Raw genomic sequence first — 13,554 nt, forward strand, 5'->3', positions numbered from 1 at the left:
TGAGTGAGCGGGTGAGTGACAGGGGTGGACAAGAGATGGAGTGATGGGTGTGCTGGTGAGTGAGTGAGTGGGTGAGTGGGTGAGTGGGTGAGTGAATGGGTGAGTGGGTGAGTGAGCGGGTGAGTGACAGGGGTGGACAAGAGATGGAGTGATGGGTGTCCTGGTGAGTGAGTGAGTGGGTGAGTGGTTGAGTGAGTGGGTGAGTGAGTGGGTGAGTGACAGGGGTGGACAAGAGATGGAGTGATGCGGTCCATCCAGCACGGGCCTCGAGAGACCTTCAGGAGCCCTGCCACAATTTGAGATTGCGACGTTTTATACGTAGCCGGTTCCAGCCCTGGAACGTTACAGGAGGATCCGGATCCCATTCATTTCAACGCAGCGCGAATAACAAGAAACGGGAAACCGCGTCACGGGGGCGGGGCGGCGGGGCGGGGCTGGGGGAGGGGCGGGATCAGTATCCGGATCCTCCATTCACTATATGGATCCGGATCCCCGTCTCCCATGTTAAGCTATGGGGGGGGTCCCCTTCAAATTGCATTGAGTTCGGGATCCGGTTCCGTGGTTATGCTGAGCTATGGCGGCGGTAGGAGGGGGCAGAGCGAGACGGGCGTGGCCAGGAATATGGATGGGGCGTGCCTACGATTGAAGGGGGGAGTGGCGAGGAAGAGGTGGGCGTGGTTACAAGTGAAAGGGGGAGTGGCTATGTAGGGGTGGGCTTGGCGACGAGTGAGGGGGGGAGTGGCTAGGGAGAGGTGGGCTTAGCCACGAGTCAGGGGGAGGGGCGATGCAGAGGTGGGCGTGGCTACGAGCGTGTGTGTGGCGGGAGGGGTGAGGATCCGGTTCCACTATAAAGGCGCCGCGCGTCGCCCACAGCACGGACCGGAGTCGAGTCGCGCACTCCCGCGGGGCCTCCTCCACTGCCTCCGCCGCCGTCTCCGCCGCCGCCGTCTCCGCCGCAATCCGTCGTCGCCGCCGCCGCAATCCGTCGCAATCCGCGGTGAAATGTGACCGCCATCGTCTGGAGAGGGCGACCAACTCGTAGCGGGGACCCCCGCGCGTCTCGCCGCCGGGAGGCCCCAGCCGCTAGAAGCTCCTCGCGAGCAGCCGCCGCAGCCGCCGCGGGAAGACGACGACGAAGACGAAGAAGAAGACGACGACGACTTTGGGATTTTTTTCCTCTCCTCACCACCACCGCCGCCTCCTCCGCCGCCCTCCCTCGTCACCCCCCGCGCCCCGCCCCTCACCACCCCCCCCCCTCCCCCCTGGTAAAATGGCGGCCATGCAGAAGGCAGCTTCGCCAATTCACCACCAACAACAACAACAGCACCACAACAACAACAACGGCCAACACCACCACCACCCTCCTCCGCCTCCTCCGCCGCCGCCTCCTCTATCCCCTCCGCCGACATCGTCACCATCGTCGACGGCGACTTCCCCTCACCATCACCTCCATCACCACCACCACCATCACCACAGTCAGCCCCAGCCGCAGCAGCAGCCACAGCAACAACAGCCACAGCAGCCGCAGCTGTTGCAGGGCAGAACGGCGCCGGTACGGATCGGCTACTACGAGATCGAGAGAACCATCGGCAAGGGGAACTTCGCCGTGGTGAAGCTCGCGACACACATCATCACCAGGGCCAAGGTAGCCAGCTCCAGCCGCGGCCCATTAAACGGTGGTGGTGGTTGTGGTGATGGTTGTGGTGGTGGTGATGGTTGTGGTGGTGGTTGTGGTGGTGGTGGTGGTGGTTGTGGTGGTGATGGTTGTGGTGGTGGTGATGGTTGTGGTGGTGATGATGGTTGTGGTGGTGGTGATGGTTGTGGTGGTGGTGATGGTTGTGGTGGTGATGATGGTTGTGGTGGTGATCATCACCAGGGCCAAGGTAGTCAGCTCCAGCCGCGGCCCATTAAACTGTGGTGATGGTTGTGGTGGTGATGGTTGTGGTGGTGATGGTTGTGGTGGTGGTGATGGTTGTGGTGGTGATGGTTGTGGTGATGGTGGTGATCATCACCAGGGCCAAGGTAGTCGGCTCCAGCCGCGGCCCATTAAACTGTGGTGGTGGTGGTTGTGGTGGTGATGGTTGTGGTGATGGTGGTGAGCATCACCAGGGCCAAGGTAGTCAGCTCCAGCCGCGGCCCATTAAACTGGTGGTGGTGATGGTTGTGGTGGTGGTTGTGGTGGTTGTGGTGGTGATGGTGATCATCACCAGGGCCAAGGTAGCCAGCTCCAGCCGTGGCCCATTAAACGGTGGTGGTTGTGGTGGTGATGATGGTTGTGGTGGTGGTGATGGTTGTGGTGGTTATGATGGTGATCATCACCAGGGCCAAGGTAGTCAGCTCCAGCCGCCGCCCATTAAACTGTGGTGGTGATGGTTGTGGTGGTGATGGTTGTGGTGGTTATGATGGTGATCATCACCAGGGCCAAGGTAGTCAGCTCCAGCCGCGGCCCATTAAACGGTGGTGGTGGTTGTGGTGATGGTTGTGGTGGTGATGGTGATCATCACCAGGGCCAAGGTAGTCAGCTCCAGTCGCGGGCCATTAAACGGTGGTGGTGGTTGTGGTGGTGATGGTGGTGGTTGTTGTGGTGATGGTTGTGGTTTGGTGGTGGTGATGGTGATCATCACCAGGGCCAAGGTAGTCAGCTCCAGCCGCGGCCCATTAAACTGTGATGGTTGTGGTGGTGATGGTTGTGGTGGTGATGGTTGTGGTGGTGATGGTTGTGGTGGTGATGGTGGTGGTTTGGTGGTGGTGATGATGGTGATCATCACCAGGGCCAAGGTAGCCAGCTCCAGCCGCGGCCCATTAAACGACGGTGATGGTTGTGGTGGTGATGGTTTTGGTGGTGGTGATTGTTGTTGTGGAGGTGGTGGTGATTGTTATTGTGGAGGTGGTGATGATGCTCGTCGTGGTGGTGGTGGTCGTGGTTATGACGGTTAGACTGGTTTGGTGGTGGTGATGATGGTTAGATTGGTGTGGTGATGGTTAGACTGGTGTGGTGGTGATGATGATGGTGATGGTTAGACTGGTGTGGTGGTGATGATGATGGTGATGGTTAGACTGGTGTGGTGGTGGTGATGATGGTGGTGGTTAGACTGGTGTGGTGGTGATGATGATGATGGTGGTTAGACTGGTGTGGTGATGGTTAGACTGGTGTGGTGGTGATGGTTAGACTGGTGTGGTGGTGATGATGATGGTGATGGTTAGACTGGTGTGGTGGTGGTGGTGATGATGGTGATGGTTAGACTGGTGTGGTGATGATGATGGTGATGGTTAGACTGGTGTGGTGGTGGTGGTGATGATGGTGATGGTTAGACTGGTGTGGTGGTGATGATGATGGTGATGGTTAGACTGGTGTGGTGGTGGTGATGATGGTGATGGTTACACTGGTGTGGTGGTGGTGATGATGGTGATGGTTACACTGGTATGGTGATGGTTAGACTGGTGTGGTGGTGATGGTGATGATGGTGATGGTTAGACTGGTGTGGTGGTGATGATGATGGTGATGGTTAGACTGGTGTGGTGGTGGTGATGGTTAGACTGTGGTGTCTGTGACGAGTCAACAAGTCCACGTCTAACAAGAGCTGTCAACGCCCCACCTCAACCTCCGCTTAACGAGAGCGAGAGATACCCAATCCGTACGCCGGTGGGCAGCAAGGAGCTTTGTAGCTCATCGGATTCCTCCCCGCAATAACAAAATGAAAACGCTCCGATTCTCTGCGTGTTTAAGTGACTCCACCACCCCCTCCCGGCAGAGTGGGGCAGCACTGCACTGACGTCAGTGGAGTGGATTCGGCCTCGTCGTGAGAGAGGAGCGGCGACTCTCACCTGGGAGCCAGCGGTCGTCTGTCCGCGGTGAAGCCCGCGGGGGTTAGCGGGTCGTGCCCGCTGCGCTACGAACCCCGGCCACCCGAGTGCGATTCCGCCGCTGGGGAGACAAAGGCGGCCGGGCGCGGTGTTGGCCACCCAAACCCTCGTGTGCCGTGCTAACAGCACTTGCCCCTGAAGTCTGAGGCTATACGGGGGGGGGGGGGTTCTTGATTTCGCCGGGTGGCTAAACTGCAGCAAGTTGAGACAGCTGGTGGTGCATCTCTCGGTCATCTCAGTCGGCCAAACCCATGGCACTTGCTGGGTGTCCCGAGACCTGCACCTAGCCTGGCACAGTAGGGGGGGTACAGCTGGTGTGCATCTCTCGGTCATCTCAGTCGGCCAAACCCATGGCACCTGAGTCTGCCCCGAGACCTCCCGTCAGCATTGAGCCGTCGACACTTCACGTGATGGCCTCAAAGTGCACCTGGCCTGGCACAGGCGCCGTGGTGACGTCACCGTCACTTGGTGGCGAATGGCGGGGTAGCAGAATTGGTCGCCTGACGAGACTGCAACCCCAACATCACTCCCGGGGGTGGGGGGGGGTAGAGTGGTAGGGTGACTTCCTCGCCGAAGCGTGCCGGCGACGAAGGAGGTGGAGGATTGGTGGCCTCGCCGTTTGAGATGGAGTGAGTAGTGATGGGGGCGGGGGTGTTGTTACTTATTTTACTGTGGCTCTTCACTCCAGTGACGTCACTGCGGCGTAGTTGTGGTGGTGGTGAGTGTTGTAACTCGCACAGGAAGAGCGGCCAAATGTAGCCCGGTTGTCACCACCACCCCGCCGATCTATTGTGTGCGCGAGAAGCTCGGTCACGTTATTCACGTCGCCTCGGTGGAGTGAGAGGGTGACACTCGAACCGACGGTCTTCCGTCGGTGCCACGCGCACAAGGGGGGGGACGCCTGTGTCAGGCCGCCCGCCATCTATTTGGCACATCGGCGGGGCCCGTGGCGGGGCCCCGTGGCGGGGCCCCGTGGCGGGGCCCCGTGGCGGGGCCCCGTGGCGGGGCCCCGTGGCGGGGCCCCGTGGCGGGGCCCCGTGGCGGGGCCCCGTGGCGGGGCCCCGTGGCGGGGCCCCGTGGCGGGGCCCGTGGCGGGAATGCAGCCCAGGGTGACGGAACGTTGGCACGGCGGGGGGGGTGGAGGTGAGCGTGTGCGCTCCCGACCCCGGCGGATTTTCGTCCCCCGCGGAGATGGAGCGGTCGGGCGGAATCGGCGACGGTGGGGAAAGGGGGAAGGGGCTCGTGGGGGGCCTTCATCCAGCAGTGGACGGAGCATGCCTCGCGGCACCGACGGCAGGGACGCGGCGTGGTTTATCCCCGGTCCTTTGTCGGCATCGCCACCGGCGTCGTCGGCGCCCTCGGAATCGTGGGTGGCATCGTTAATGGCGCGATCGGATTCGTCTCCGCCGTAATCGTCGCGATCGGAATCATCGCGGTGATCTTTATCAGCGGCTTGGTCATCGGTGCCTCGGTGGCAAGTCTTGTACGGTAGTTTTCTTGTGGAGACGCTTGTCCCCCGTCATAGGCATGTGGAATTTCCACCGCTGGCTTGGGGTCCCGCACACACCGCAATGGGTAGACGAGCGCCGGCCCTCGGTCCCTCACTCCGGCGTTGATGGCGTGGCCCAGCTGTGGCCCAGCTGCGGCCCAGGCATGGCCCAGCAGGCATGGCCCAGCTGTGGCCCAGCCGTCCGTTCTGGTTCACAAACTAAACTCTTTGTTATTTTGCCAGGTAAAGGCCCCACTGAGCTGCCATGCAGCTCTCTTTCAGAAGCGCCCCGGCCATCTGAAATGATAGCTCAACAAAGTGGCCGATCATCATCGCCACGTGGAACTTCATAGCAGGCAAACGGCTCTAAACGCGTGGTGACGTCAGTTCTAAAACTGTGGAGGGGAACAAAGCCGGAGGACCCCGGAGAAAAATCCACGCGACCACCGGGGAAAGAGAGAGCGGGAGAGACGCACCGCAAACTCCAAATATGCAGCAGGCGTGTGGGTCGGGATCGAACCCGCAACCTCCTGTGTACCGACCGAGGGAGTTAACATCTCACGAGCGAGGCGGTGCCCGCGCTCGCGAGCGGATGTCGGGGATCCCGCAACTCGACCACCAACCCCCCCCCCACTGTGAGACTCCAGACGCCTTTTCCCGCGTGCGATGATCGCTCTGCACCCCCTTAGGAACGGTAGCGTCAGCGCCACGGCCGCTTCGTTTTTATTTACTCATCCTTACGACGCATTGGGCGAAGGCCTCTCGCGGCTGTGAGAAACATGGGTTCACGTCCAGATCGGGGTCAAACGGCCACCCCTTTTGGCTGTCGACACCATAAACTCATCGCTACCGCCGCCACCTTCCTCGCCGTCGTAAATCAACGCCGTCGGCGTCGTTTGCATCATCGCCGTTAAAATAAACACGGTCGTAATCGTCGTCATTATCATTATCATGACCGTGATCGTCACCATCACCATGATCGTCACCGTCATCATTGCCACCATCATTGCCACTATCATTATTATCATTATTACCACCAACATCACCATGATTGTCATCATGATCATCAGCATTATTGTCATCATGATCATCGTCACCGTTGTCACCTTCATGTTTAACACTGGCACCGCAACATTGCCGTCTCCATCCTGATCATCACCATCATTGTCCTCTTCACCATTTTCATCGCCACCATCTTCATGGTCATCATAATCAACTCACCCCAAGCGTCATCATCATCGCCATCATCACCACCACCACCATCGGCGTCATCATAATGATTATCTCTCATCGCTGTCAGACCTGGGGTTAATTATTTGTAATTGCGCAAGCATTGTTAGCTGTCTAAATGACCATTGCAATCAATGTGATTGTGATTACTGTAATTACCAATTGTAGAGTTAAAATTATAATTGACGACAGGCCAGATGATCACCACCATCATCATCTTCACCACGGTGTAGTTGAGATGGCGGTGATGGAGGCGATGACGATGATGACAGTCGGAAGAGCGTGGGTTCCAATTCCAAGCAGCAGCAGTGACGTCGTTCATCTGCAGCAGCAGGATGAGCAGCAGTAGCATCAGCAGTGCTCTCATCAGCAGCATCATTAGGACCAGATTATTATCATCACTGGCCTAAATGAAACGGCAACAGCAGTGCCATCGGAGCAGTAAAAACGGATCATCGTCATCGGTATAGCATGAAGAGTAGCGATAGTATGTATCGTCATCAATCGTCAACATCGTCATCACCACGGGCAGCAGCGTGGTGGTGGTGGCCAAGTGGTAGCGCTTGCGCCTCGCAGCAAGGAGTACCTGGGTTCGACTCCCAACTCGGGCCGCCTCTGTGTGGAGTTTGTGTGTTCGCTCTCCCGCTGTTCTACAGAGTGAGCGAGTGCGTGGAGTTGGGGGGGGAGTGGTGGCGCAGCAGCTTTGGCGCGCTGCGCTACGAACCCGGTGACCCCAGTAATGTATAGTGTAGTATACAGTAGTGTATAGTGTAGTGTATAGTAGTGTATAGTGTACTAGTACAGCCACGCAACGGTTGTGTTGTGGCTGTACTAGTAAATCCACGACAACATTCACAATCTCATTAACGTGACGTGTCGCCAGTAATTACGGCGTATGTACCTATGTTGATTTGAAGGTTTCGTGACTGCAGGAATCCATGCTCTTTGGTTCTTTCGGTAAAGTCGCGTAGATAAAAAATTTAAACTTTAATTTTTTTATCCAGATCTTTAAAATTAATAGATCAGTAAAGAGTGTGGTGTACCTATGTTGAACTTCTTTAGCGCCGTACGTAGCTCGCCGTGCTCGTCGGAGTGTGTGGGGGGCAAGGACAACACCAACACTAAACACAACAACACTAAACACAACAACACTAAACACAACAACAAAAGGCAGTCCAAAATTAAATTGTAGTTTCCAATTGAGATGTAAAAGTCAGCCGATGTTCGCGATCACAAAGTGATCTCTCTCGTTCTGAGAGCGATCACAAATATATCTCGTCCTGAGAGTGATCACAAAGTGATCTCTCTCTCGTCCGGAGAGTGATCACAAAGTGATCTCTCTCTCGTCCTGAGAGTGATCACAAAGTGATCTCTCTCTCTCTCGTCCTGAGAGTGATCACAAAGTGATCTCTCTCTTTCTCGTCCTGAGAGTGATCACAAAGTGATCTCTCTCGTCCTGAGAGCGATCACAGAGTGATCTCTCTCTCTCTCGTCCTGAGAGTGATCACAAAGTGATCTCTCTCTCGTCCTGAGAGTGAGCACAGAGTGATCTCTCTCTCTCGTCCTGAGAGTGATCTCTCTCTCTCGTCCTGAGAGCGATCACAAAGTGATCTCTCTCTCTCGTCATGAGAGTGATCACAAAGTGATCTCTCTCTCTAGTCGTGTGACGTAAACATCGCCACTGGGAAGACAAAGGCGGACGGGCATGGGGCTGGCCGCCACCCCCTCGTGCCGTGGTCTGTCTATGTGAGGCGGGTCTGTGCTGCTGTTCACGAACAGCACTTGCCCCAACAACATTCTCTTAAGGCTACACGGGGGACATTTGTCTCTGCGCCGGCGGATAATTTACAGCGCTGTCAAACGTACGCGTGAATGTGTGTGTGTGGGATGACTTTTAATTAAATTAATTTACCGTGTCCCTTTCATTTTGATTTGCTAATTTTGCGGTGCGAGTTCCCGCACGGAATGTTTAGCCTCATTATTAATTTACTTTAGAGCAGAGTTGCCCATCGGCCAAATACAAAAAGCGTCAGACGGCCAACAACTACCAGCACTAGTAACATTTGTAATGCAGTCGATGAGGTTTAAACCCGTTTTCTTGCATGCGGCAAGTTTATTGTTATGAGAGCTTAAAGTTATCTAAAGCTATAAACTATTTTTTTTATTTTACCAGGTAAGGCCCCAATGAGCTGCTGGGTAGCTCTTTGTCAGAAGCGACTTTTCCACAATAAATGATAGCTCAGCGAAGTTGCTCGTCATCAACGTGTGGAAGTTTATAGCTGCAGCCAAATACCCTAAACGCGTGGTGGTGATGTTGATTCTAAACGTGGAGGGGAAAAATCGGAGGATCCGGAGAAAAATCCACGCGACCACGGGGAGAGCGACACGCAGACTCCAAATATACAGCAGCAGGCATCGTCAGGGTCTGGATCGAACCCACGACCTCCTGTATACCAGGTGAGGTAGTTAACATCTCCTAGCCACTGTGATGATGATTAGAGAGAGAGAGAGAGACAGGCAAACTCCAAATATACAGCAGCAGCAGGCATCGTCATGGTCTGGATCGAACCCACGACCTCCTGTACACCAGGCGAGGTAGTTAACATCTCCTAGCCACTGTGATGATGATTACAGAGAGAGAGAGAGACAGGCAAACTCCAAATATACAGCAGCAGGCATCGTCAGGGTCTGGATCGAACCCATGACCTCCTGTAGACTAGGCGAGGTAGTTAACATCTCCTAGCCACCGTGATGATGATGAGAGAGACAGGCAAACTCCAAATATACAGCAGCAGGCATCGTCAGGGTCGGGATCGAACTTACCACCTCCTGTATACCAGGCGAGGTATTTAACATCTCCTAGCCACCGTGATGATGATGAGAGAGAGAGACACGACCTCCTGTACACCAGGCGACGTAGTTAACATCTCCTAGCCACCGTGATGATGATGAGAGAGAGAGACACGACCTCCTGTATACCAGGCGAGGTAGTTAACATCTCCTAGCCACCGTGATGATGATGATGAGAGAGAGAGAGACACGACCTCCTGTATACCAGGCGAGGTAGTTAACATCTCCTAGACACCGTGATGATGATGAGAGAGAGAGACACGACCTCCTGTATACCAGGCGAGGTAGTTAACATCTCCTAGCCACCGTGGTATAGGCACACACTGAGTGTGCTCGCAGTTGACGCGGCAGGATTGGGTAAGCATTTGCGGGTTGGGGAATAGCAGCAGCAGGAGCAGCAGCAGGAGGTAGTGATCAGTGGGACACCTGTGCAGGGTGGAGGAGGAGGAGTGCTCTGGTTACTGAGACCAGCATTGGAGTGGCACCCAGGGGTTGGTGCCCCAAGGGAAGACAGCACCTCGAGCTGGAGGCGGTGGTGGCCGCCTGCGTCTCCGTTTGCGGCGCATGATCTCTCACTTGTGTGGTTCGTCTCGCCCATCTTTAACGCCGGTTTTGCTATTGGCGTCTTGGGCAGCAGGAAGGTGGTGGTGGTGGTGGTTGTCGTGCCCTGGTGGCTTCTGCCAGTCATCTCAGTCGGTCAACACATGGCACCTGGGTCTGTCCCGTGACCTCCTGCCAGCGGGCACCGTGGTGACGTCGCCGCCAATGATGGTGGTTGTGAGCAGCGGGTCGTGCAGCGCTTAGCGCTACGCTGCGCTACGAACCCGGCGACCCGAGTTCGATTGCCGCTCACGGCCAACAGCGGTGACGATTATCTGAATCGGCCCTGGGCCTCCTCTAGGTCGGCTCTGCCTCATATGAGTACCTGGTGCGGTGTGTAAAACATCGCCACCGGGGAGACAAAGGCGGCCCCTCGTGCTGCTGGCCGCCCACCCCCTCGTGTGCCGTGCCGGCCTTCGTAGACGCTGCCCCTCGCTAACGGCGCTTGCCCCAGCGGTCTGTCACAGGCTACGCGGGGGATCTTTGTCTTTGTTTATTTGTGGAGACTCGCAACGTCCTCGCACAAGAGCTGCTTAGCTCAACGGGCCTTAGCAGCTGAAATAATACATTCTGAGTGCTAGTGTCTACGTAATTCTCTGGCTCTCTGTCACTACGGAGCTCTGTGTAAGTCTGTGGATATCTGCAACTCAGGATTTATATAACTGCGTGTATCTCCTATCTATCTCGATGGATGTCTACGTAACTGTTTGGGTCTCTGTGGATGTCTGCGACTGTGGATCTCTATGCCACTGCCACCACTGCCAAAGGTGGTGGGGCCGTGGTCATCCCGGGAGCGGCCGCCCGGCTCCACGGGGCCTTCCCGGCTGAACGAATAAAGCGCCAGTCCCTGCTGCTGCTGTTGATGGTCGTAGTCACCCCCGGTCTCCAGACACACCCACGGCCCCGTCACGGCAACGTGGACAGCACAACGTGCGCGCCCTCCACAGTGCCCACATGTGACCCCACCCCCCCCCCCCATCTCCTCGTGTGCTCGCGAGTCCTCGGCTCTTCTATGCGACTCTGAGTCTTTGCGAGTCTACGAGGTTCTACAGTACAGCGCAATGTGGGTTTAGATTGCGTGTAAATGTAACCGCATAATGTGTCCGGGAGTCTGTGAGCCTCTGAGCGAGTCTGTGGGTCTCTGCGTGATGAGGCTCTGGGTCTCTGCGTGATGAGGCTCTGGGTCTCTGCTAATCGGAGGTATCTGCGTGAATCCATGGGTCTGTGTAACTTTGTGTCTGTACATGATTACATGGGTCGCGATATGACTCGACGGGTCTCCGAGTATCCGTGTTTCTATGAGTCTACAGCACAATGTTGGTTTATAGGGCATGTGCATGAGACCGCATCTCACCGCCTTACAGGACAATGGGCATATTTAGTTTCCCGAGAGGAAGTCATAGGGCGCTATGTACATCTTTGGGTCTCTGAGTGTCCATCATGGGTCTCGGTGTGAGTACACAGAGACCCATGTGCTGACACTGATGCCAATGAGAGACTCGCGCGTGTCTCCGTGTGAGTCTATTGGCGACTCTGAGTCTATGTGCCACTGTAAGCTTGTGGGTCTCTGTGCGAGTCTATGGCTCGCTGCAAGTACGTAGCTCTCTGTGCAGGTCTATGGCTCTCGGTGGTGCCGGCTCCACCTCTCCCGCCCCCTTGAGCCACCGCCCGACCACCGACACGGCCGCCCGTCGTCGATGATTCTTGATGCGATTGCGGATTGTCCCGTCTCGGGGGATGGGAGCAGCGCTAAGTAGCTTAGGCTCGGTGTGAATTGGGGCGAGAAGCCGTGCGTCACCGAGCGCACTCTGACGGAGCGTCGCGCAACGCTCGCCTTTACACAACTTCCCCCCCCCCCACCCCTCCAGAGTCACGTGACGCCGGGCTTCACGGTCGGTCCGATTCTTGGAGCTTCCGCGTCAAAAAGAGACTTTCAGAGCAGTCTCGGTTTGACTGGGAGTGCTCCAGTGCAGCGGCTTGCGTGGCTCAAACTTTAAAAGTCTTTTTATTTTTAACCCTTTCCCGTGTTCCGAGACGTCTGCAGGTTTGCATGGTGGTGGGTGTCCCGAATCTCTCGAACACGCGAAGCCGCCCGGCGTTCATTCTATTCGGAGAGGCGTCGTTAGATTTTAAAGACGACGTTACTCACCGCAGAGAAGCGTAGCGACACGACCAGCGGCACCAAAACTGTCCCACACGCACGACCTCTCGCGTGGCCTTCCTTGTGCGGGCCTCGGGTTACGTCTTCCGGTTTTAAGTTGTTTCATTGAGGTTTTTAATTCCAATTTCCGTTCCGACGACGTACGCACACACGTACGTCATCGTGACGGAATCTCTGATGAAAACTGATGACGTACACACACTAACGTACGTCATCGTGACGGGAAGGGTTCATCAAGGATCAGTGTCTCATTAAATAACCGGTCTCTGGATCGGAGTCATCATTGAGACTCGTGGGGGGGGGGGGCGGTTCCCATGATTGGAGTGCCAGTTGAGAGTTTTTGTTTGCTGCTATAAATTCCCACGTGATGATGATGATGATGATAAGCCGTCACTTGAGCTGTCATTTGCGATTGCCAAGGGTCTCTTCTGGAAAGGAGCTCCACAGCAGCTTGTTGGTGCCTTGCCTGGCAACATTACAATACTTGAGTTTAAACACAAATTAGTTGGGCGTGCTTCGGACCGGTTCTCCACGATTGGGAGTACCGTTCATGCCTCTAATCCTGAAACCCGGCAGCGACGACAACCACTCGTTGTGGTTCTAACCCGGCGTGCCGCCCCGGTTAGCGCCGCGGCCGTGGTCTGCGCGTGGACCGTGTGGAGTGCCGTGCTACTTTTTACTTTGTATTTTATTTTACCAGGTAAGGCCCCAATTGGCTGTGTAGCTCTTTTTCAGGAGTGGCCTGTCCGTCACATATGGCAGCTCAACAAAGTGGCTTATCATCATCATCATCGACACGTGGAAATTGATCGCAGCCAAACGCTCTGAACGTGTGATGCACGTTTCCACATGTGGAGGGGAAAACCCGGAGGACCCGGAGGAAAAATCCACGCGACCACAGAGAGAGAGACACAAAGACTCCAAATATACAGCAGCGGCAGGCGTCGTCGAGGTCGGGATCAAATCGACGACCTCCTGTATACCGGGCGAGGTAGTCGACATCTCCTAGCCACCGTGATGATGATGAGAGAGACACGCAAACTACAAATATACAGCAGCAGCAGCAGGCGTCAGGGTCTGGATCGAACCCACGACCTCCTGTATACCGGGCGAGGTAGTCGACATCTCCTAGCCACCGTGATGATGATGAGAGAGACACGCAAACTCCCAATATACAGCAGCAGCAGCAGGCGTCGGGGTCTGGATCGAACCCACGACCTCCTGTATACCGGGCGAGGTAGTCGACATCTCCTAGCCACCGTGATGATGATGAGAGAGACACGCAAACTCCCAATATACAGCAGCAGCAGCAGGCGTCAGGGTCTGGATCGAACCCACGACCTCCTGTATACCGGGCGAG

The 13,554-nt window shown here is 56.0% G+C and overlaps 1 protein-coding gene across 1 annotated transcript in view; it reads left to right on the forward strand.

Annotated features, from left to right (window-relative positions):
• Positions 1–838: 838 nt before the first annotated feature.
• Positions 839–13,554, forward strand: part of LOC116955846 (serine/threonine-protein kinase SIK3-like) — a 91,195-nt gene continuing 78,479 nt past the window's right edge. The window contains 1 exon segment of the mRNA XM_076053747.1: positions 839–1,645. Coding sequence (XP_075909862.1) covers positions 1,271–1,645 — 375 coding nt within the window. The 5' untranslated portion in view covers positions 839–1,270.

The sequence above is a fragment of the Petromyzon marinus genome, chromosome 62 (genome assembly GCF_048934315.1).
Source record: "Petromyzon marinus isolate PM22_M1 ecotype Great Lakes invasive population chromosome 62, UKy_Petmar_22M1.pri1.0, whole genome shotgun sequence".
NCBI lineage: Eukaryota > Metazoa > Chordata > Hyperoartia > Petromyzontiformes > Petromyzontidae > Petromyzon > Petromyzon marinus.